Genomic DNA, 26,289 nt, shown 5'->3' with positions numbered 1-26,289 from the left:
TGCAGAATTGGAAAAACAAATAGGATTTCATTAATAAACAGCACCACTGCTGTCTTTTTGGTTGTGTGTGATATTACAATTGGGCTCCATTAATTTAGTGAAACTGAACTCCAATACCACAGAAAACTATAGGCAAGAGTGAAAAGAAAGAAAGCAGCTATGTTTTTCTAACCATGGATAGCCCTTTTAATTGATTTAGAATACTACAACTTTTCTATTGCATGTAAGTCAAATGAGTCAATGCTATCAACAAAGAAATGGGTTCAATTTTTATTTGGACACAGGATAACATTGTTTAAACTTTTTCTTAATGCAGAACAATGTGAATGGCATACATTATTTAAGTGCAGGAAATGGAGATGCATATGAAGAGGGGTGTAAGAACTTTTATTATCAGACAGCACAATGGTTTACAGAACATTGCGACGATAATTAGTTTAGTACAGTACATTATTAGGCTGGTTTCTAATGTGTCAGCTATGTTGCTCTTATTTCCACTGTTGGGATGGGACTTGTGTCCACATGATGCCCATCTAAAACCAGCAAAAAATTTTAATTTTTCAGAATTTACTATCGTGTTGCACTGTGCCGAGTGCCTGTTCTCCCTGCTCTCCACCCTATACAGTAGAGCCTTATATGACTGAGATTCCTGCTCCATCTCCATAGTGCTAATCTCCAGAAAGAGACCCAGCATAAGGTCCCTCTGTATGGGGTATGGAGCTGGGATAATGGGCGCTTGGGAGGTTATAAGAGAAATTACTAGAATTTCGGTGGGATGGAGGTAAAATTAAAATCCAGACTAAAAAAGAATCAACCAGATGTTCCTCTACATAGCCTGATATTTATAATGTTATAGCTGCTGACTCTGAATAACTTCTCAGTGGGACTGGTCCAAGTTTTAGACATACAAGGGAAATGAAACCTTCCTAATTCTATCGGACCTCATCACTTTCTAGGCATAGACCATATATTTTTTCTATTTTTATGTATCGCCACAATGTTTTGAAGTTCCACTTGGTTTTTAGGCAAATAAAAGTTCAACCATAACATTTAATATATATATATAAATAAATTATGCAACTGGTTCATAAATATTAAATACAATAGAATATTAATTGATATCAATAAATAATTATATAAAAATACATTGAGAAAAACATAGTGCAGAGTCTGTCTGAGGATGTTTTATGGACTGAACTAACTGGTAAACTGGCCACAAAATGGGAAAACATCCTCTGTAATAATGATCCCCAAGCTGGGACTTTCCTGCCGTTACAACGCCCCGGCAGCCACATATAAAAACTGTCCATATAAAACACTTAAAACCCACAAAAATGTACTGCACCATCTTAGTGCACCATTTTAGATCTTGTAGCCAAAGAGCTGAGAGTGACCATAGTGCATCAAAAACTATACTGGAGGAGGATACAACCAAAAATATACTTATGATACTATCTCTCAAGACACTCATAGCTGGCACCACTATAATGCTTAAGCAAAGAAACCGATGAGCTCGGACGTATGCACTGTTAGACGATATAGCCACATGGAACAGCAGCAATGGCAGTGCACCGTGAGACAGGAACAGTTCATGAATATATGATGAGCACTCACTAATCCAGCTGCAAAACTAATCCTTTTATTGAAGATAACTTAACATATGGGGAAGGAGAGGTGAGCAAGTGCGTCCAGGCAACAACCGTTTTCACTCCAACAGACGCTTCTTCCGGCCAAGGACATTGCCCGGAAGAAGCCTCTGTTGATGTGAAAGCGGTTGTTCACCTGGACACACCAGATTACATCTCCCTCCCCATATGCTAAATTATCTTCAATAAACTGATTTGTTTTGCAGATGGATCGGTGAGTGCTAAGTGCTCTTTCTTATCGTATATTCATACTTATGAAACTATTTAATTGGATTTCCACTGTCTATGTCTGGACTGTTGGGTGCATGCCGGATTAGGGTGCCTGCACACACACCGGATCTGCAGCAGATCCGCAGCAGATTTGATGGTGCAGATTTGATGCTGTGTTCAGTTATTTAGATCAAATCAGCTGCGGATCTGCTGTGATACGGTGTGTGTGAAGCTACCCTTAAAGTAATTTTTCTGAATATTCCACCAAAGAACAAAATCTTAGCAATTACAATAAAACAATATTAAAATTCTACATTATATTTACTGAAACAAATTATTGTATGTGGAACTTCAATTGGCTGATACATTTGCAAATAGTTTTTCTTCTAGTCAATGTCATGTTTACTATGCCTTTTTATTTAGTCTTTCTTAATTACTTCATATACGGTAAACTCAATTGTCTGGAACACTTGGGCAATTAGGCTGGTCTAGCAGGCATACTGGCCTCCATACATATTTCCCAGAAAAACTAAACTATAACTAAAAAAAGATTTTTTAATGGCTCCTCGGGGGTGGGGCCAGCTACAGTTTCTCTTAACCTAACAAATATTGCTTAAAAGGAATTTAAAATTGCCGTATTAGAAAATAAAAAGTCTTTCTGGCCTTCTTTGCTATCTAATAAGGGGTGTGGAGCAAATTATTAATGTGCCTTTTATATTTATCATTCCCAGAAGGGTGCAGTGAAATCCAGTTGTTTTAGTACTAATTGATTAGTAGCCTAAATAATAAAGACTTATGCTGCCTTTTCTGCTATAGAATGAGAAGGGGTATGGGCCAACTTAGCCATGCGTCCTTCATGCCATTTAGAATTTGGAATGTTTTTAGTTTATTTTGCAGGTACATACTATTTAAGTGAGCTGAGTCAGCAGCTATCAAATTATCATACAGTATTGATCTCAAATATCCCCATTAATAACATGTACTGCCTTGTTACAGAATTCACTTTAAGGACTTTTACTACCTGATAGGCCATGGGGCTTTCAGATAGTAAAAGAAAATACAAAAAAATTTCTGTCATTCATGATAATTCTGGTAAGGGTAGGTGACAAGAAATCAGTATATCTCCTACCATGGTTCCTTCTCAGAGTACAATGTTTGGGAATATCTCAAAGAAATCTGGTCACGGAACAAGCAGAAAGGGATTTTCGAGTTTTGTGCAAAACCTAATCACTATATAATAAAAAAAAAAAAAATGGATAACAAATCCGATAAAATTAAGATCTCTGCTTAATGTTAGTGTATATATTCTTTTTTTTCGAGTGGTTGAAAACATGTCCTGTCTTTGTCCTGCTAATAAAGGTACATGACTTGTTAAAGTGTATCAGAGCTCTATCTGTAAGAAGTCTGCATACCACATATATTAAAGGTTAATCTTATTGGCTGCATGTTCAAAATGGCTGCTTGTGTTAGAGAAGTGCTTCGAGTTAAACTAAATGAAGGCTTGAACTTAGTTTGTCTAGTGAATATCCTGTAACAATTTAAGTTTTTTTTATTGTTTTCAAAGCTACATTGAGACTAGGATGCATCTAAACTCTAAATCCACTGGAAATGTATTTAAAATGGAAGAAAATACCAATCAGTTAAACCAGGGTTATCCTGAATTAGAGAAACATGGCTGCTTTTATTAAAAACAATGTCACCCATATCCACAGGTTGTATTTTGGGGTCTTTTTTTGTGCACTATTTTTTTTTTTTTTTTTTTTTTACCAAAACCAGGGGTAGAACCAATGTTTCTCTGCCAAGCTAAAAGCTTGCTTATATGGCAAAATTAGGTTTTGGTTACGATTAGGAGTAGATATTGAACAAGTTAAGAGTAGGATACACTGAATCCAGAGCCAAAGAATCAGTTGTCAATATGTTTAGGCTAGAAGTTTTCCGAGTCCGGAGAGAAGTATTCTCCATACTAGACTTCTCCAGGGAAATGGAATTACTTTTTCACAATTAAATGTTTTGACTGGTTACCATAAAAAGGTGTCATTTTTTTTAGTCCTGAAGAACCTTTATTGGAGAGTTATTGGAGAGAAGAAGAGGTCTTACCTGTTCTGCTCCTTGGCACTTCTTCTCTTTGCTTATCTGGCAGGCATGCCTTAGACAAGAGGAGGGTGGGTGCATGCAATGTCCGACAGCATCGGATAGCTTTTGGACATCACATGTGGTTCCACCCACATGCAGTGCCCGTGATATGCACCCACCCTCTTATCAGAAGTTATACTTCTTAGACAGGCAAAGAAAAGAACTGAGTGCCGGGAAGTAGAACAAGTAAGATTTATTCTTCTCCCCGGACAACCTCTATAAAGAAGCTTTCTAAATTTAGCTGTATTCTAAAATGTTTTAAGGCTGTGCAAGAAAATAACATTTATGAGGATCCATGATTTTACCCTAAAATGGAGAGGCCAACACTCCAACACAGTGAAGTACCACAAGCTTTTGGCACCAAGTCAGAAACTTCTATAACTCAATAAGCTGAGATCCAAGTTATAGAAATTCTTCGACCAGTACAAAGGTGTTCAGGAACTCTCTTCAACAGGTGGTGGATGAAGAGGTCTATAGGACTGATATCACTTAAAATAACATCTGGTACTCCATTATACTTTATACATTGGCCATAACATAAGGTCAGGGATCGGCAGGAGGAATGTGACAAGGAGGGTAACAGGTTAACATAAAGAGAGGTTGGCAGTAGACATGGCAACTCTGTTTCGGAGATGTTTAGCAAAATCCACTTGTGTCTGCGATAAAACTTGGTTTATAATAGATTTCGGCAGCCAGCCCTGGACAAATGAGAAAAGAAAAGGGGTTATTAAATAAAACACACAAATGACACCCAAAAACGATAGATGGACAGATGGTCTAAGGAGTGGTACAACAGGTCATTGAAAGCAATTTTTGTCCATTTCCATTTGCCCTATTGGGACATATAGACATCCTATAGGTGGGGAAGTGGTCTCCCACTTTGATCTCTCTCGATGAGTAAAAGACGAGATTGGCTCTGTATAAGAGGTTTAAATTTGGTGGGCTACTCTTCTAATTAGTTACCATGTAATACTGTGTATACTACTTTCCACTGCAAGGCATATGTCGGGTTGGCCATGGCTACCTCCAGAAATATAAGCTGTTTTCTGGGGTTACTGGGTCAGCTAATGACTCAGATGCCATATTCTGAAAATGGTTGTCTATGATGAGAGATCCCCTTTGGCATTACCTGAACAATCAATAGTCAGAGCCAACACGGGGGCAAGCTAATATTCTGGCCCTACTATGAAAGAATAATTCCTGAGAATATGCCAAGGCCCTTGATGACTGGCTCACCATAGGAATAGGTTGAAATTCTTATAAATGCACTTTATTTAGAATATCCACTTACCTTTAGATCAATACTAAGAAGCCAGGTTAGTTTGGTTTTAGAGGGGTCTTCAAGCACCGGGTGAAGAACCATACACGTTGGCCCGTTCTCTGCCCTAAAGAAAAGATGCACAAATAATTTCTATTAATGTTATATAGTTCATTCCAGAGATTATGACCCACTAGATGACATATTAACATATAAAGTGATTTAGTTTTAAAGCACACTTGTCATTTCAGGTAACTTTACTGGGTAAGCCAGCCTGTTTATGTACATGAGGAGCAGACCTATTTCTAGCCGTTATACAACTTGTATATGGCAATTTTCACCATTTTCTCCATCTCTAATTTTCTGCTTTCCTTGAGTAGAGCCTCTAAGATGGTTTCAATACCTTGCCCAAACTAAAGAGACTATGCTGCTCTCCTGTGTTTTTATAGTACACTCTAAGAAGTAGAAGCAGCATGGAGGACATTATAGAGCAGTACTGAACATTCTAACCTGTCAATAAAGCCCTGGGATAAGACCTACTATAGTAGACTTGTGTAATCTCTTTGTTTCTGGCTCCACCCACTCACTTCCCTTCTATCTTCCTCCTCTCCTCTCATCTCCTTAGACACACATGGGTAGCATGTAACATGATCTCTCAGTGAGCTACATGTCCATCTTTGGGTTATTTTATTTTTTTAAAACCTGATAAGAGGAGAAAGAAGCATTTAAAAGTTTATAACGTTCGCTAGCAAACATACAATAATCCTCAATGATGCCTCATTCCATCATAGTCTACAAATCAGAGGCACAATTATAGGGGGTGCAGAGGTTACAGTGGCTCCTCTGTTATATACAGTAACAGCAAACCCCCACCACCACCACCACCACCACCATCATGTATAAGTATTGTATAACAGCCCCATTGCATTAGTCACTGTACTCCCCTAGTTATTGTCTATGACATCCCCAGATGCATAGGCAAAGTTTGCAATTGCAGTTGGATATAGTCTCAAGCTAAATAAATTCTGTTTTGGACTTTGTATACCTTACATATCCTTTCTGTTCTGGCATCCCACCAAATCTCGTTGACATGCCCGCTAGAATACAGGTGGACCCTCTCCTCTTGCTGCACCTCACGCTCACAAAATCACGAGGTCCTACAATATTCCCGGGGGTTTCTGCTGCTTTCTCATGTGTGATCATCGTGTCCTTTCCAACCTTCTGGAGAATCTGTATGAAAGAATAATATAATATAGTCAAGGTTTTTTTTATTTTTTTAAAGGGATTGTATCAAAAGCAACTTGAAAACCGATCTCTTCGGACTAGGCTACAACCTAAATCACCTCACAACACTGTGGCCAGCTGCCCCCCTGTCTGCCTTCCCTTACCCTGTAGATTATAAGCCCTCACAGGCAAGGTCTTCTATCCCTATTTACCAGTCTGTAATTTACTTTATTTGTGTAGTTTTTTTTCGCTTTTATGTTATATTAACTTCACGACCCAGTACTTAACTGGACATCCTGGGTCGGGTCAGAGAGGGGTTGCATGGCAACCCCACTCTGAACCGTTGTGAACCTGGCTGCTATTAGTTAGCGGGGACGGTCCTGTCGCTGTGCCAAAAATGAATCATCTGGTCTGTAGGTAAAAAAAGGACGTGCTATGGCCTTATAAACACGAGGAGGAAAAAACAAAAGCACAAAAGCGAAAATGAGCCCAGTCCTAAAGAGGTTAAAGGGTTTACTCGGCTCTTTCTCTCTCTGGCGGCTCCATAGAGAATAAATGGAGCTGTGGGTCACACGCCTACTTGCGGCTCCATTCATAAAAAAAGGAGCTCGGAGCCCGACTGATCTAGAGATCCCCAGGGAGCATGGAGGTTAGACACTATGCTATCCCATACTTGTCCAATATCCTGTAGAAAGGGGACAAGTAAGTTTAAATCAGAAAACCCCTTTAACCTCTTCTTATACAGGGTGGTCGAAAAGTAGATGGACAGAAAGTAGGTGGATCTGTGAAACTGGCTCAGTTGCCCCTAGCAACCAATCAGATTCCACCTTTCATTTTCCAAAGAGTCTGCGAGGAATGAAAGGTGGAATCTGATTGGTTGCTAGGGGCAACTGAGCCAGTTTCACTTTGCACCATGTTTGATAAATCTCCCCCTTCATAACCCTATTACGCATACTGTCCACCTACTTTTGGACTACCCTGTATGTACAGCGCTCTGGAATTGAGGACACTTTAAAGATAAATATTAATAATTAGAAAAAAAAAAGTTGTACTATCTATATCCACCCTAAATACTTCAGCAACTATATATTATAAATAAAATAAAGCAAAAAAGATTTTATACAGCTGTAAGCTGAGATTAGAAAATAGCAGACGGTAGGAATGTGTTTACAGAACAGACACCAAGGCCGTTGTGATAACGGACGAGGAGAAAACATGATACGAGTTATGGGAGAACAGAAACAAGAATCTGAGAAGACTGTGAGGTAATTATCATACGAGTATAATTATTATTCTTATATTGTTGGAAATATTTTGCCTTCTTAAGGGGGAACAGATACCATGAAATGAAAATGAAGTGATACAATGTCTAAAAACATCCTGAAACTATACCTCCTAGCCTCTAGGTGGCAGCACTTAATCAATCTTCTATATACAGGGACCTATAGGACAGAGTATCAGTCATAAAATGTTACTTGAAAAGCCTAAAGGGGTTGTCCAGTGAAAATCTTTTTCTTCCAAATCATCTGGTTTCAGACAGTTATATAGATTTGTAATTAACTTTTATTTAAAAATCTCAAATCTTCCAGTACTTATCAGTTGCTTTATGTCCCGCAGGAATTGTTGTTTTCTTTTCAGTCAGAGATATCAGCTTTCTGTTGCCACCTCTGTCCATGTCAGGAACTGGAGCATTAGCAAATCTCCATAGAAAACCTCTCCTGCTGTGGACAGTTCCTGACACGGACAGAGGTGGCAGCAAAGAGCACTGTGTCAGACTGAAAAGAAAACACCACTTCCTGCAGAACATACAGCAGCTGATAAGTACTGTAAGACTGGAGATTTTTAATTACAAATCTATATTTGTAAAACCAGTTGATGCTAGAGAAAAAGATTTTCGCTGGAGTACTCCTTTAACCCTTTGAGGACCAGGCCCAAAATGACCCAGTGGACGGCGCAAATTTTGATCTTAGTGTTTTCATTTTTCCCTCCCCCCCTTCTAAGAGCTCTAGCACTTTCAGTTTTCTATCTACAAGGCCATGTAAGTGCTTGTTTTTTACAGGAATAGTTGTACTGTGTAATGGCGTGACAGGGAAGTCTCTTACACTTAAACGCCGCAGCCGCGCCGCAATCGCGGCGTTTAAGGAGTTGATGCCACGCTGCAGCGCGATCGCTGCAGCGCGATCGCTGCAGCGTGTCATTAACAGTGAGGTGCTGGCAGCTGGCCCCCACCTGCTGTGAAGCACGCTCCGCTCCGGAGCACGCTTCATAGCTCAGGACGTACCGGTACGTCCAGGGTCGTCTGGGCACAGACTTCCAGGACGTACCGGTACGTCCTACGTCATCTAGGGGTTAAAGGAAAGGTCCAGATTACAAGTCTACTTTTCATTGTTGGCGTTATCATTTTCATTTTCCCATCTTAACCTTCTCAGAACCATAACATCCTCTAATAATAATAATAATAATTATTCTCTATTGTAGTGTATTGTGCTCTGTTGGTAATCATATTACACCTAGCCTGGACTGGGCGGAAAATGGGTAGTAAGATTTCAGGCCTGGATGACCCTAGATGAGTGGAGAGCAGTTACCAAGAGCATCTCCCTCTCTGGAGGACCAATCCTGTCCTGCTTTACACACAAAAGCCATTAATTTTATTGGATAGCGTGTAATGCTTCATTCCTCCAGTGGGGGCGCTGCAATGAAACTGAGCACTAACTATCAGTTTTTCTTACACATGATTTCTTAGCATCCTGCATTGGTACTGGAAACAATCAACTATGTAGAGGTTTCTCAGCATACAATATATACAGTTTTTAGCCATGGAAAATGTTTGAAATGTAAAATTTTCTTCGTCTTGTGCACCATACATTGCTGGCACCACTTTGTTGGTGTGGCTTCAGATTCACTGAGCAGCCTAGTTACAAAGTAAGTGTTCCTTTTTGTGAAAAAAAAATGAAATGAAAAATGAAAGTACTGTTTTTAGGGGTTCTCCATTTTGGACAGTTCCAAATGTTATAAAGGTCCCTTAATAATAAGCCCTTAATAATCTGGGCTTAGAAAAACATGGCCGCTTTCTTCCAGAACCAGCACCATATCACCACATTTAAACAACTTTCTTACCTTAACTTCTTTCACATTGGGGTTCCATTCTCCCATCTTCTCCATGTTGTCCACCAGTTCTCCATACACACTATCCAGCGGCCTCTCCACTACTGCTTCCAGCTTAAAGACCTTGCCGATGTCTGGGAGGACCTTACTAAGAACTTTATCCCCATTTTCCTTTGAAAGTTAAAAAAAACCCTATTATTAAATGATTGAGCTTTTTATAGAATTGTCTTCTCACATTTGTCACTTTATTGTAATCTTGGTGCCTTAGGGGCCTGGTTTGTTTGAGCCCCATCCAAAATCAGGAGTTTTGGGCATGTTTCCTTGGGACTTAAAGGGGTTATCCAGCGCTACAAAAACATGGCCACTTTCCCCCTACTGTTGTCTCTAGTTTGGGTGGGGTTTTGAAACTCAGTTCCATTGAAGTAAATGGAGCTTAATTGCAAACTGCACCTGAACTGGAGACAACAGAAGGGGGAAAAGTGGGCATGTTTTTGTAGCGCTGGATAACCCCTTTAATGGGGTAGAGTCCCATTTCAGAACACTATCCCCTATTTACAGTATAGCTGCTGCTGTTTCTCCCAGGTCTTATAGAGAATGAATGTGGCAGATGCACAACATGCACAACTGCCACACACAATATTGGGATCAGGATTGTGCATATGTGCTGCCACTCCATTTGTTGTATTGGGTTGTTACCATAGCTCCTGTGTGCGACCCATTGTTCTATTCTGATGGGAGATTAAGATCCCTGTTCTTTAAATTGTGGAAGGTCCCAGTGGTCAGACCCCCCACAATAGGCTAGTTGTCTTCTATCCGGTAGAGACCTGAAAGGGGTGCTCCGGCGGGGGGGCACTTTTTGGGGGGGGACCGGGGAGGAGGTGGCTGAAATAAAAGACGTCCACTTACCTCCCCGGTTCCAGCGGCGGGTCCGCATCACAGCGCTCCGGTCCCCACAGCGCCAGTCTATTAACAGGTACTGGCCCGGCCTTAAGCACTGGAGACAGTCCCACCCACCCCCAGTGTGACGAAAACCCCTCCCCTCTATGACACGGCTCCATTAATATCAATTTAAAAAAGGACCGTGGCACTGGCATCCCTCCGCTGGCCTATTGATGTAAAAAACTTAAACAGGATGTACCACCAGGTACATCCTCTTTAATCTGAACGCACTGATCGAACGGCGCCATCACAGGGAAGCCGGTGCCGCGGTCCGTTTTTCAGACCGCGGCCCGATTCCCGTGCACGGCGCCGTTATATGCACCAGAACCGGCCAGTGCTTAAGCACTGGAGGCGGGCTGGGCCGCCCCCAGTAGGAGGGAATTCCTTCCCCTGTATGACGCGGCTCCCTTAGAATGATGGACCGTGGCACCAGCTTCCCCGTGACGGCGCCGTTCGATCCGTGGGTTCAGATTAAAGAGGATGTACCTGGTGGTACATCCTCTTTAAAGCGATGTTCCTGATGGTACATTCGCTTTAAAGATCAAAATGCAGCCAACCATGTGATCATTTGATCATCAACAGTGCTGTACTTAAACAGGCAAATATCTAAGTTTGTCTAGTCTTACTTGACAGTTCTGACTATATGGATACCGAAAACTTTACATTTGTCTCCGTAGACCAGATCAGGACACATGTTCCCATTTGGTATAGGTTATAATTATGTCAGCTTCAAGTTCCCCTAAAGATTATTTTTACTAAATGATATTACCAAACACTTATATAATGAAAGAGAATATGAGGTGAACATACCGCTACAATTTCTACTTTCCATCCATCTTGTTCACCCAGGATGCTCATTGACTTCTTTAGAGCTTCTTCTCCCTGCTTGATATAGGACATCTCAACTTCACTGTAGGCTTTCTCATCCAGCCTGGAACCTAAGGTAAAGTGATTTATGAACAAGACATGTCTACCATTCTTGATTTGCCCATTGGCAGGGTAACACGTTGGAGATGGTTAAGTACTGATAACTTACTCAGCAGAGAGCTTCTTCTTCTGACCTGATTTATCCATTTACTGGGCCCTGGCCCAACTAAAGCCAACTTCTCCAGTTCATGGGAAAGAGCAACTGCGGCCGTTCTTCTGAGACCTGAAAAATAATTATATATATGATTGAGCATTGTCAGCTGTACAACAAGAGGTGGGTCACTATTACATATGACAATATTATTTTAAAGGGTACCACTCAATGATACCACTCGAGAGAAATGGCCCAACTGTTGTGAAGCCCCGCCTAGGTGACTGTTCATCGAAGAAATGAAGCGACTTTAGACCAGAAAGAAGACACATGTATAAATCAAATATGCAGCTTCTAAGTTTGTGGATGGTGCAGAGAACTGCACATAGAGTAAGGGGGTGATGATCACTTTAATTACTAAGGGAAATAGCCTATTTTGACCTTACAGAAGCCCGATATTTTAAAGCGACTCTGTACCCACAATTCTCTCATTCATCACTTGTCTGAACACTGCACAGGTGCCTTAACTGGCCAGCACGTGTGCAGGGTTCAGACAAGCAATGATTAGGAGAAATCCTGCCTGGGGTGTTACTAATGGTGGGCAGGGAGGAGAGACAGATAGGCGGTACAGGCCTAGGGCACAGACACTCTAGTCCACACCAATTTGACACAGGGCTGAAAGTTTGAAAGTTGTTTTTTAGGACAATAACTGTATCACCTGCCGAACAGACCCCAGGACAGATCTTGGATATAAAGCAGCTATCCGAAGGTACAAGCAATTAGTTTGGGGGGGGGCACAGATTGTGGGTACAGATCATTTGAAAAGTTTGCTAACCCTTTCTACTGGTTTAGAAGACTTAAATAAAAGGCCTCAAAGGACCACCTCATAAACTTTGGTGCCCTAGTTTCTATTGGGCCATGTTTTCCAGCACTATATTATGTTTACAAAAGATTTGAGGCACCTAAAGTAAACAAAAAAAAATCATCTCTGCCTAAGGTGGTGCCATAGACCTACTGTATAATGGAGCCGCCTAGATGGAGTTTGCTACAATCTGGCTCACTACTAATGGTTGGGGGCTCTCAGTATGTTAAACTTCTTGTAACTTGGCATGATTTTTTTCCCAGGACAGTGTCCTTTTTAATGCATATAACATGATGCAAAGGAAAAATTGCAGTTATTTCTTCCATTCATGTAGCCATATGAGTGCTTGTTTTTTCCGGAAGAAGAATTTTTGATGGAACCATTTTAGGCCCTTGCAGTCTATTAATAAATCTTTCTTGTCTATTTGTGTGGAAGAAAAAAAATAAAATAACAGCAATTCCACTAATATTTAAGTTTGAGTAAAAGTGACACTAACATCAATCTGTGAAACCCCACAGATTACAAGAATAGGGGTACCCCTGTTTAATTAAAGCAGCTTTTAAATACGCTTTCTGCCACTAGTTTAAATTTTACACGATTGCTGATAATAGTGGATACAGTGCTCGGCTGTCTCGAACAGTCCCAAAGTGAGTGAATGGAGCATACAAAAAGTCAGAACCCCCATTTATGTGATTGGTGCAGCCCCAGCTGTTGATGCCCTGTTATCACTTATCATCTGTTTTGTGATTATGTCAGATATTGTAATTTTGGGATAACCCTGTAAAAAAAACTATATTTTGACAGCCATGTTTTCTATTTTTCTGTTGATTTTACTGTGTAAGAGCTTGTTTTTTGTTGGACAAGTTGTAATTTAGATTGGTATAATTTTGCAGTAATTTTTTTTTTTTGGTATTCACTGTTTTTTTTTTAACCAACTATATTCTTTAGGAAGGTATGATAACAGTAACAACAACTTTATATAGCTTTTGTGGTGTTACTTTTGTACCATAAAATCTCCCCAAAGTTTGTGTTACCTTATACTGAAAACCATAACTTTTTAATTTGTGGAGGCTTGTTTTTTATGGTCCAATCTGTAGTTTTTACTGGTAATAAATGTTTTCCACATTTTTGAGACAAGATGACCAAAAAAACAGTTCTTTATTATTAGTTATTCATTGATTTATTTTCATTTTTTTCACCATGCAGGATAAATAACATGATAGTGTTATAGGAAAGGCCGTTGTAAACATGGCAATACCAATTCTCTCCCCCAGTACACTGCAATACTTCTTTAGTGCAGTATACTGTCAATTATACACTGACAGGAAGCCTATTAGACTCCCTGAGGCTGGATCTTATGGTGCATTTACACAGACAGATTTATCTGACAGATTTTGGAAGCCAAAGCCAGGAACAGACTATAAACAGAGAACAGGTCATAAAGGAAAGACTGAGATTTCTCCTCTTTTCATATCCATTCCTGGCTTTGGCTTCCGAAATCTGTCAGATAAATCTCTCTGTGTAAACACACCATAATGGGTTCTGTAAATAGCAGACTCAGAAACCATGATAAGGCCTACAGGTGCCATGGCAACCATCAAACCCTGTGGATGTGCCAATGGACTACAGGGGAGCACACTCCTCCTCAACCCACAAGATGCAGCTGGGGCCTTGCTGTATTTTTAGAGCTGATATTGTTACCTATATCCTTGAGCATCATTTAAACATGAAGGCCCCATTCACACAGAGCAAGAGCGGCGGAATTGTCAGCCACAGAATGCCGCCAGCCTCTGTGTCATTAGGAAAGTAAATGGTTAATTGATTTTTATTCATACCCATATGGCCAGTAGATTCTATGGGTGAAAAATAACGTTCCTACAGCTGATAATGCAATATCATTTGGAGGAACGTGTAATACAGTGGTTGACACTCAAAAAAAGGCCATTGTATTACACAGTGTGAACATAGCTTAAGGGCCCGTTCCCACTACGGATTCGGCACGAAGATTCTGCCGGGAACCTCTGCGTGAGGTCAAATGTTAGCTGAAAGATCATATGAAATATTCACGTGTTTTGTGTTTGTCGTGTTTTCTGTCGTCTCTATTCATATTGACGTTTTCCCCAAAAAATAAATGGTTGAACACAGCATCAAATCTGCAGCAGATACGCCACATGTGACTATATACTGAATATACAGTACTCTTAGGGTGAATTTTCGTTTGTGACTCAAATCCCATTTATTTTAGAATTTTTTTTTTTTTTTTTTTACAACCACATGATACAAGCAGTGCAAATTCGCGTTATTCACACATATCAGAATTTCTCTAGTAGAAAAGCCTGCTGTCAAAATTTACACCATTTATTTCCCAACACATATATACTTTGAATTTCCAAGAAAATCAGCTGCGGATCTGGTACGTGTGAACGTACCCTTAGGGTGCCTTCACACGTACAGGATTCGCAGACCAGATAGCATACTTGCAAGCTACTGATGGTGTGGATAGCCCAATTGAAATAAATGGGCAAGAACTCAAGAATGTAAGCCAAAGGCTGGGTTCACACTATGTATTTTTCATCCATTTTTTGCAAAAAACGGATGCATTTGTGTGCATCCGTTTTGATCCGTTTTTCCATTGATTTCCATTATAAAAAAAAACGGATGTTTTTTTAACATACACGAAAACGTAGTTGAACTCATTTTTTGCGTCTTTAAAAAAATAAAACGATCCTTTTTGATCCATTTTTTTTTTATAATAGAAGTCAATGGAAAAAACGGATCAAATCACACAAATGCATCCTTTTTTTTTATTCTTTGCAAAAAATGGATAAAAAAAAACTATTGCAAAAACATAGTGTGAACCCAGCCTTAGGCTTCATTTACAAGTCAGTATATTTTTGCAGATGTTACTGAGGTTTGTCCGAAAAAAAAGGGAATCCCATATGGTTGTTCTGTGTCGCAGTTATGGTCCGCACTAGGAAATGTCCATTTTTTTTTTTTGAAGATACACAAAACAATACGGACGTGTGAATAGGCGCAAAGAAAACAATAGGATCTAAATTTGTCTGTTAGGGTACAAACACACACGGCATATACGCTGCGTATTTACTGCTGCGATACGCAGCAAATACGATCTAAATAACTGAACACAGCATCAAATCTGCACCACCAAATCTGCTGCGTATCTGCTGTGTATCTGCTGTGTGTGTTTGTACCCTAATTGCGGATGCGCAGTTATGGACAAATTTGGCGGATGTGTGAATGAGGCCTAAAAATAAAAATCTACACCGTAAACTCTTTAAAGGGAACCTGTCACCCCCCGTGCTGGGGCGACAGGCTCCCGACCCCCCGTTAGAGCCCCCCTATACTTACCTAATCCCGCCGGGTCCCGCTTCTGGAGGTGGTCGGGTGATGAAGATCTCAGGCGCTGCAGCCCGGCGCGCGCAATGAGAGATGAGTCCAACGCTCATAGAGAATGACGGAGCGCTGGACTCTCCTGTCATTCTCTATAAGCGTTGGACTCATCTCTCCGCGCGCGCCGGGCTGCAGCGGCTGAGATCTTCATCACCCGACCACCTCCAGAAGCGGGACCCGGCGGGATTAGGTGAGTATAGGGGGCTCTAACGGGGGGGTCGGGAGCCTGTCACCCCAGCACGGGGGGTGACAGGTTCCCTTTAAGGGTACAAACACACACAGCAGATACGCAGCAGATTTGATACTGTGTTCATTTATTTAGATCTAATCTGCTGCGTATCGCAGCAGTAAATACGCAGCGTATATTCCGTGTGTGTTTGTACCCTTAGGCGTCATGTTGACTCGTGATATCACATTTAGTAATTGTCATTGTGGTCGCTGTGCTTCATGCCAACTTGACAGCAGTCGTACAAGATGCACGATTTTTGGTTCGCACGCAGCGTTGATGTTAATGAGAGTCACATGTGACTTATTTGTTTGATATTTTTAAGCCATAATAAATTTGCACTAATATTATGGATGTGATTTGGTGTATAGGGTATGTGATAGTGTGTTGTTGTGTATTTCTATCACACAGCTCCTATCCCCAGTGTAGTATATGGAAGCTGGGGCTGGAGGAGACTTCATCACAATCTCCACATCACCTGTTGTGTAGTGATCAGCTCCGCAGCTGCTGAAGTAAACTCTGGAAGCTACAGGTAAGAGGAGCCATTGATGAGGATGGTGACTACTCATGGAGCCGTCCCAGGTTTTCCATCCTCCTGGTAACAGGCTGCAGCTGAGGGGTCTGTGTATAAGGAGGCAGCAGGGAGGTGGGGGGCTTCTAATGCTGAACACTAGGCAGGGCTATGGAGGAGCACAGGGTGGCTGCTGCCAAATGCTTAAAAATATCCACAAAGATAGATTGTAATGAGAATAAGGAGAGAAAATACAACAATTATAAACAAGGAGGAAAAGTTTAGCTAGGAAGAGAGAATGGTGCTCTAGGATCTCTGATCAGACCAGTGCTATTGGTGGAGGGTGCATTATAGGAGTATATTATAGGGAGCTATAGTTATAGGCTGTATAAGAAAATATGAATGTAAAGGTCTCCAGAGTCTCAGTAATTCAGATATGATAAAGCAAAGCATTACATAGTATCTGGCTGTCAGCCAGGCTGATAACAGAGAACAATGGCTTACAAAGCAAATACAGAGAAGTCTGACAGATAAGGAAACAAAGCCTAGATATCAGGGACAGATGCAACAGTCAAGATACACCAGAAGCTACATAGCCTATAACTGCATGGCAGTAATATGTATAGTATATAAAGTAACACTTATATAGTCCTAGAAGAGCTGTGTGTATGGTGACTGAATACTTGTATTTCTACTGAAGGGAAATTGCACAAAGTCTGTATGAGTGAAGATACAAGAGAAGCTACATAGCTGTAATATGAATAGTATTAGACTTTTACAGTCCTATAAGAGCTGTGTGTATGGAGACTGAATACTTGTACTTCTACTGGGGGGGAAATTGCACAAAGTCTGAGTGAAGATACAAGAGAAGCTACATAGCTGTAATATGTATAGTATACAAAGTATTAGACCTATATAGTCCTATAAGAGCTGTGTGTATGGAGACTGAATGCTTGTGCACTTCTACTGGGAGGATTAGACAAAGTCTGAGTGAAGATACAAGAGAAGCTACATAGCTGTAATATGTATAGTATACAAAGTATTAGACCTATATAGTCCTATAAGAGGTGTGAGTGTATGGAGACTGTATACTTGTGGACTTCTACTGGGAGGATTAGACAAAGTCTGAGTGAAGATACAAGAGAAGCTACATAGCCCATAACTGCATAGCTGTAATATGTATAGTATATAAAATAACAGACTTCTATAGTCCTATAAGAGCTGTGTGTATGGACACTGTATACTTGTGTACTTCTACTGGGGGGTAAACTGAATAAAGTCTTAGTGAAAAGATACAAGAGAAGCTGTACGGACTATGGCTAAAAAGCTGTAATATGTATAGTATACAAAGTATGAAACTTCTATAGTCCTATAAGAGCTGAGTGTATGGAAACTGAATTGTGTACTTCTACTGGGGGGACATTAAGTCTGTATAGGTGACAATATACAAGAGAAGCTACGTACTGTCTACATAGCTGTAATATGTCAGTGTGAATGTGCCCCTAAGTAGTACAGGGGGCAGAAGCGTCAGATCTGTAACCAGTGCAGCTGCAGTATATAAGCAGGGCAGCTTCACATAGACATTTTAAGCGCCTTTATTTTGGTGGTATTTTTCCTGGAATTTGTTGCAGCCTTTTGTATTTGATTCCTAAGAAAGAATTCTGCAGCCAGATAAGCTGAATAAAAAAAATCTTAAACACTACAAGCGATTATTCCCCCCCCCCCCCCTTTTTTTTTTTTTTTTGCATTGTGAGGCTTCTCATTATAAAGAGTGATTTGACATCACATTGACTATGGGAAAAATACTAAACAGGTACAAAAGCACTTAAAATAACGAGCCAAAAAGCTGTTTACTGTCTTTAGCCTGATGTGTAAAGAACAAAGATATTGGCGGCTGGGGATATGAAAGGAGTGGACTCTGAGCCACTGTAGGCCTGTATACTTGTACAGTACCCCCTATGGTCTCTGCGTCTGGTAGTCACAACTTTCATTCTCTCATTTATGAAACATAGCGCTGTGTGGTTTTGGCAAAAAAAAAATATTTCTGAAAGGAAGATTACCCTTTTTGCTTTTCCGTTAGACTAAGATTTCCAGGGAGCAGCGTGGGTGTAAGGTATATGGGCATACAGATTGCAGTGGGTGCAGCATTCATGATAGAGTGAGATATATATATATATATATATATATATATATATATCACATATACATTTACATTCATGGTTTATACCCACAAAGCTGCTCTAATATGCTATGTAGCCTTATGACTATAAATAAAGTTTAGTGGTTACTACTCTGAACAAGACATGAATTTTACTGGATGTTTTGTTTTTCTGAACTAGAAGTGGCATCTTTGGGTCAGAAAACCAATATTCCATTATCTTCTATAGAGTACAGAAAAATGCATATCTTGATAGTTACTTGGCATAACAGTGACATATAAAAGCAGAACCCTAATTTGTCAAACTGGGGTCCCCTGTGTCCACCAGGTGACTTTATGACTCTAGAATATACAACACTCACACACCAGATGAAGTATATGTATTGAGGGGTGGGTTGCAAATCAACAGGCATCTGAGGTGTACCTAAGGGACCCTGTGACAATGAAGTAGTTTGTCTCAGCGTATTTGGTGCAAGAAAGTCCTTTTTTAGGTCATCTTTAAAAGTCACATGGAGAACGTGGAAAGTTGGTTTAGGCCAATGTTTTTCGGACTGATCTATCCTAGCCTGTTACAAAGTATGTAATTTACACCCATTACTGACTTACCATAACTACAGGGGGTGTACAAAAGATGGTTGTAGCTATAGTGCCATAGGGGATCTGTCTCAGACATGGCACATGGCAATGATGGGGCTTGTTACAGGTTTGGCATCGGGGTCTAGCAGGAATTAAGTTCACATAGGAAACTCCCTGATGAGTGACCCAAATCGCCACAAAGTCCTAGTAAATACTTTACTATGGAGACCGTAAAAGGGGCAAATACCTAATAGGTATAAATTTTAATGTATGGCAAAACTTCTCCAAAAGAATCACCCAAGAACAGCGCTTCATTTACATTGAATTGTTCTTGAGGAGACTTATGGTGGTTTTACACGGAGCGATAATTCGCCCAATCGCACGATAAACGATTTTGAATGAACAATTTTTTTTTTATAACTATCGGCGTTTAGACTGAATGATACATCGTACGGAATATTCGTTTTGCGATCGCTTAAGCCTATCTCACACATAAGGGAAATCGTTGAAAGACTGTTTACACTGAACGATCTGCGAATTTTTTTGCGAACGATCAACGACGATTTGAGAACTTGTTGAAAGATCAAAATGAACGACGATTTTTCGTTCGCTTGATCGTTCGCTGCGTTTAGACGTACGATTATCGTTCCAATTTGACCGTTATCGTGCAAATTCGAACGATACATCGTTCCGTGTAAAACCGCCATTACATTTCTAGAACAATGTTTTAATTTCAATGTATACTCAATCAACTTGAGCTTCCCAGGTCTGTTGGTGGACCCCTCCCCGTCTCATACAGACCGTGCTTACCATATGAAATGTCCGAAGTCACTAACACAGTTGTGCAGATAACATTCTATATGCCAAAGCTTGGGGTAAAAACGCTTGTCGTAGCTCAACCATGAAGAGCAAGTACTGGTTAGGTCTAGTATTAATATCCAGATAAATATGAAGACATGGCGAATCAATGTCTTGATACAGATCCTCATCAATCTTTTACACTTCAGCAATGATGTAATAGTACTAATGTTAGTAGTACGTAAAGAAATGATGGCTCACCTGTCATGTTACGCAGATGTCTGTATGAGATCCCGGCACAGAGTTTAAAGGTTGCGGGTAACATATCTCAGATGAGAATTGGGTTGCTAGTCAATATAGTGGAGTGACTCTGTATTCTCCTGGTAATATAGCCGATACTTTCTATTGATGATCGATAGCCCTCGTCTATAGGAAGGCTGTGGGTGGTCAGGTTCTCTGATACTAGTGATGGGTTACGTGGACTGGATATCCTTGCTCTGTGTATATCTGATATGTATAGCTGGGCAGGATCCAGAGCTCTGCTTATATCCTCTCGTCTGAAGGATGCCGCACTGTAATGACTCAGATAAGAACTCCACATCATTTACTGGAGGCCGGCAGGAGCAAGGCCGAGAGCTGACAAGTATGTCAGCGATGATTAAGCCCTGATACAAGACATCAAGGCGAACATGAAGCAACTACCACCGGCCCATTAACCCCATGTGCATCCTGGACAAGTCTGAGTAGTACATGGTTTCCCAACATGCAGACTGTAAATCCAGTTACCCCCTTAAACTCCTTTTTGCTTTTTGGGTTCACTTTCTTGCCAGAGACATTGAAGCCTGTGGTAAATAAGTGAACAACACCCGTATTTAGTGGTTTCACGATACATCACGTAATGACATTGGCATTAGGGAGTGCAATAAAAAGGTGCAAATTTTCCTATAGTCTTTACTAAACAGCCATGGTGACCACTTCATAATTTTGACCAGAATTTTTTACATTACTTTTGAGTACTTAAAACACTTTTTTAATGGATCAATTGGAAAGCCATTTTGGCATCACTGTCCGGTTTAAGAGAATATAAGTTGTTTCCGCTGTAGGCTATTAGCAATATCGCAAATCAAGACTAGAGATGAGCGAACTTCTCAAGTTCGGTCCGACCGGATTTCGGATTTCGACTTCAGTATTCACCATTACAGGGTCTATGCGGGGAAAAAGTCACAAATGCAATGAAGGAGCAGCAGTAGTTATTGGAGGCCAGTGGAGGTCCAGCAATAGTCATTTGAGGCCAGTACAGGAGCATCAGTGGTCAACATGGAGGCCAGTGATGGCCTGGCAGTAGCCAACATGGAGGCCAGGCAAGAGCAATAGTAGCCAACATGGAGGCCAGGCAGGAGCAACAGTAGCCAACATGGAGGCTAGTGAAGGCCCAGCAGTAGCAAAAATGGAGGCTAAGGCAGGAGCGGCAGTAGTCAACATGGAGGCCAGGGCAAGAGTAGAAGTTGTAATGGGGTGACATGAGCAGCGGAAGCAGAATAATGAGGTCCATGGACAGGCGAGAGGTAGCAGGGCAGCAGAAGGAATAGTGGAATGACCAGTAAGGTCTAGTTCACATATAGGCCATAATAGAAGCAGAAAAGGTCCTACATCTTGGTGACAACAATACCAAATCCTACTCTGTGGTATCAGGAGCAGGTGTCACAAAATCCTTATCTATCCATGTGGCGTTCATTTTGATGAAAGTCAGACGCTCGACAATCTGGTTATCCTGGGACTGACAATAGGACCTGCTGTGCTGAAAACTCGCTCGGATGACATACTGCTGGCCGGACAGTAAAGTATGTCCAAAGCAAATTCAGAGAGTTGTGGCAAGACATCTAATTTTCCCACCCAGTAGTCCAGGGGTTCTGGCATGTTCTGGCAGGTGGCAACGTAGAGTCCAAAAACACCTGGACTTGCTGTTGTGTGGGTGCTCCTGTCACCCCGGCCTGTGGCTGCATGAAAGCGTGCATCATGGACATCAGGCTCAGACTGGTGACGCTGCTCCATGCCACCCAAGGTACTAGAGAAGGATCTGGAGGGGGCAGCGCTGCTGGTGTGGCCCTGGTGGGAATGGCATGAATGAGAGCGCCATGTTCCAAAGGCTGCCACTAACTGTGCACCCAGCTCATCTCTATTATAATTCATTTTTTCCTCCCGTTGGGAAGGGTGAATATATTCAAGCAGCTTGTTGCGATACCGTGGGTCCAGTAGTGTGGCCAGCCAGAACTCATCCCGTTGAAAAATCCTTTGCAAGGATCAGCCCGAAAGCATATTAACATGCGCTTAGCCATTTCCACCAGGGAGTGGGAAGGAGTCCCCGCCTCAGTCTCCACAGCATACTGCCAATGGGTAATGCCTCCATCCTCCTCATTCTCCTCATAGCCCTGCATATCCTCCTCTGGCCCCCCTCTGGTCTGGCAGGAAGGCTCATCTCCTTCTCCTCCACCTGTCTCCCCCAAGAGTTTCTGTGGGTTCAGGTCCTCCTCCTCAACTTCTTCTCCCCCCTCCTCTGCCAAGCCTTCCTCCAGCAACAGGCTGCGACAGTGGCAAGACCTTTTCCCCCTCGCCACTGAGTTGCATCAGCTCCAGTACATGAAGCATGGGCATGATGGCGCTCAGTCCTGTTTCTTGCCCACTGACCAGCAAGGTGGCCTTCTCCAAAGGGTCGTAGCAAGCGGCAGGTGTCACGTATGAGCTGCCACTGCCCGACCTCCAGGTTACACAGGGGAGTCGCCGTGTCCACCTGCATCAAGAGGAAATTTGTCAAGACCTTCCTCTGCTCATAGAGCCGGTCCAGCATGTGGAGGGTGGAATTCCACCACGTGGCTACATCGCAAATGAGACTATGGTTGGGAAGACCATTCCTCCGCTGCAGGTTGAAGAGGATGTTGTAAGAGCAACTTGAATGGCTGAAATGGTTACACAGCTTTCGAGCCATTGACGGCACAGTCTGTAACTGGGATGTAAACTTTAGAAAGTGTGTAACTATTAGGTTTAAAACATGTGCCATACACGGGTCGTGCCTCATACCTCCTCGATGCAGCGCAGAGAGAATGTTGCTCCCATTGTCACTCGCCACCGTCACATTTTTCAGATGGCGTGGAGTCGGCCACGAGAGGATTGCAGTCTCAAGCAGGCGGTGCAGCTCTTCCCCTTTTGTGTCTCCTTTCCCCCAGACAGGCTTGATGCAGCACAGCGTGACACCTCCGTGCTACACCCAAGTGGTACAAGGGAGGACCACTGGCGGTTGAGAAGGCTTTGGACCCACTGGAGGAGGTGGAGGAGGACCAAGACAAAGGAACCCTGCTGTGACAATGGGGTGGTGTCATCACCCTTCCCTGGCCAAGTTGCTGGGGGTCTGCCGGCCATATTACATTTACCCACTGAGCAGTAATGGACATATACTGCCCTTGCCTGTAATTACACCTCCAGATGTCTGTGGTTAAATGTACATGTCTGCTCACTGAATGGCTCAGCGAGTCAGCAACCTTTTCGCGAACATACTATACATGGCCGGCATAGCTGTGTTGGAAAAGTAGTGTTGACTCGGCACTTTCCACCGTGGCTCTGCACACATCAGTTCACGGAAAGGTGTCGAGTCGACCACTTTAAACGGCAGAGCCTGGAGCACCAGCAACTTGGCCAGGTGGGCGTTCAGCTTCACTGCTACGGAATTGCTGGGTGCATATGTCTGCCTCTGGTATAGGGACTCCATGATGCCAGGCTGCCTACTGCTAGCAACACGGGCCACCAGCCGAAGAAGGAAGTGAAGCCACACTCCCTTCCACAGAGGAGGTCTGACTCTGTGAAAGGCCCCCCTGACTACTGCTTCCTGCTGCTGTGACCCACTATCACTCCGTTTCTCCCAGGCGGAAAGGCAGTGGCGCTTCATATGGGTACTCATGGCGCTGGTGCCAGAATGGCAACTCTTGCCTCCTTTTTTTTTTTTTTTTTTTTAAATGTGCCTGTGGTTCAGGCAAAAGACCACATAAGTATCCTCCTGGCACTTTTTAAAAACTGCCATATAGGCGAGGATGGGCGGGCGCTGCCGATACTAGGACCTGCACTGGAGCAGTGTTCCTCAGTGGTCATCTGCTTGTCCCTGCTACGCTTCCGACTTGTTGTTGTTGTTTGACTACTGCTGCCTGTCTGCTTAGTTATGGCAGGCCTGCTGGCAGACAGATTCCCGGTTGATGAATCCTTCAAATAAGCCAACTCCTGCCGTGTATCCCATGTAACATCCGATGTAGCATCATCCAGTTCCAGAATTATGCTATCCTCCTCATCAGGCTCCTGCCCAGCCCTCTCTCGTCTCCTGCCAGGCCTATCATGGGCCTGCTCTGATATCGCCTCCGACACAGCTATGCCCTGCACTTTATTGTCCCCTGTCTCTTCCCCCACGTGCTCATCATCATCAAAGAGCAGTTGGCATCTCATAGACGCCAACAGTTCTCTTGCAGGCGGCGGTTCAGATGTTGCTGATCATGACAGAGGGAGGAGGTGGGGGAGTTGCTACGTGACCATGCCAAGTCAGGGTCGTGTCCGAGGTACCCACAGATACCTGGCTCGCTGTGTCACTACTCATCCTTGTGGACGTCGATGTGTGAGCCAGCCACTCCAGGACTGTGGAATTAGACGTGTGGACACGACCCTGGTGTGACGAAGGAAGCTCAGGCCTGCCACTGGACCCTCTTCCTGCGCTACTTCCTCTTCTGCCCCTTGAGCCAGACTCTCTGCCCTGCCCTCTGCCTAAAACCCTTTATGAGGTTTCCTGCTCCTGCTGTGCCATGACTTTTTATATTCCAATTATGGTTTCTACACTTGGTAGATGAGAACAGTATTTTCTATAATAGTCTAGCAGGCGTGCAACTTTAGTACTTGTATGTCTGTATAGCAGTTTTTTGTTTTTTTTTAGTTTTTATTCTACAGACATGCACGAGATATGTGGTTTCCTGAGACAAAATATATATGTCATATACACTCTCTCTCGTAAGGGTGCCACTATAGTACTTAGATATCTGTATAGCAGTTTTTTGTATTTTTATTCTACAGACATGCACTAGAGGTATATTTGTGTCTCAGGAAACCCCGTATGCCATATACACTCCTTTAGCAGGCCTGTCACTTGTGTCTAAGGAAACCACGTATGTCATATACACTCTCGCAAGGGTGCCACTATAGTACTTTGATATCTGTATAGCACCTTTTTTTACTATTATACAGACACGCACAAGATATATTTGACACTAAGGTTTAGAACTCTTTCTGGTTTCTATTTTTTTTTTTTTCTGGCGTTTTTGTTCTGTGCACCCTTTGCTCTCCTATGCCTCTAGCTAGCTATCTTTCGCCCTCGCTGTTTTTCTCTCATCACTGTATGTTTCTCCTCTCTGCTTTCCTAATCTTGTCTTTTGCGTTTGTTGAATATCTTCTGAGAACAGCAGCACGAGCAATTGCCAGTGTTTTGTCACTGACTAGCTGTGTGCACTCTCCTTCCTCTCTCTCAGTAGACTGCGTCCTGTGGTCACGTGAGCGCTCCTCTTAAAGCTATACAGACTTCACAGGGGGTGGGCTAGTGCAACATCCCTGCTGATTGGATGTGTTTTGGGCATCATGGGAAAGCGTTTTTCCCGCCGGGAACACTTCCTGGTTTCCAAAATGGCGGCTGCCATTTTAGAAAGCAAGAAAAAAAAAATTCGGAGCGGACTTCCATAAATCCGAATCCGATCAGACTCAGACTTTTTGTAAAATCCGACCCGGATCCCATACTGGGCTAACCGGTTCGCTCATCTCTAATCAAGACATGGGATGTTCTAAAATTATTTAGGCCTTATTCACACACAGTTCTGTCAGCAGGACCAATGTATTGCTATGGCCCCATTAACATACCCCTATGTGTAAATGAGGCTGCAGTCCGCGCCACAAAAGCAGACCCACATTTCCCGTATGGACTGCTATTTTTAATGTAGTGCTCTGTGATGCACGGGGCACGACTGATGCACCTTTAGTAGTGCAGTCCGTGGTCGCCCAGTATGAGTAGGCGACCATGGTCATTGTTTTATTGGCTAGTTCCAAAAATGACTGCCCTATAGAGGTGTACAGTAGTGGCATCTAATTTGTAGTACAACCTGAGGTTATGTATACATATGAAGAGCCAGCCATTTACGATTAC

At 42.3% G+C, this 26,289-nt stretch overlaps 1 protein-coding gene across 2 annotated transcripts; it reads right to left on the bottom strand.

The window, feature by feature from the left end:
* Positions 1–258: 258 nt before the first annotated feature.
* On the bottom strand, positions 259–20,645 carry STAR (steroidogenic acute regulatory protein). Of its 2 annotated transcripts, XM_069945650.1 has the most exons (7): positions 20,337–20,643; positions 11,552–11,665; positions 11,326–11,453; positions 9,589–9,747; positions 6,293–6,477; positions 5,281–5,374; positions 259–4,687 (listed from the first exon to the last, which is right to left on the bottom strand). In XM_069945650.1, the coding sequence occupies exons 1-7, from the start codon at positions 20,398–20,400 to the stop codon at positions 4,574–4,576; spliced, it is 858 nt and encodes a 285-aa protein (XP_069801751.1). In that variant the 5' UTR covers positions 20,401–20,643; the 3' UTR covers positions 259–4,573. The 2 variants fall into 2 exon arrangements, with proteins under 2 accessions (XP_069801751.1, XP_069801759.1); XM_069945658.1 differs by lacking the exon at positions 9,589–9,747 and having other exon boundaries at positions 20,337–20,645.
* Positions 20,646–26,289: the final 5,644 nt, after the last annotated feature.

This window comes from Dendropsophus ebraccatus, chromosome 1 (genome assembly GCF_027789765.1).
Source record: "Dendropsophus ebraccatus isolate aDenEbr1 chromosome 1, aDenEbr1.pat, whole genome shotgun sequence".
Taxonomy (NCBI): Eukaryota; Metazoa; Chordata; class Amphibia; order Anura; family Hylidae; genus Dendropsophus; species Dendropsophus ebraccatus.
The sequence above is the reverse complement of the archived record's forward strand: the minus strand, read 5'-3'. Positions and strand labels throughout refer to the sequence as shown.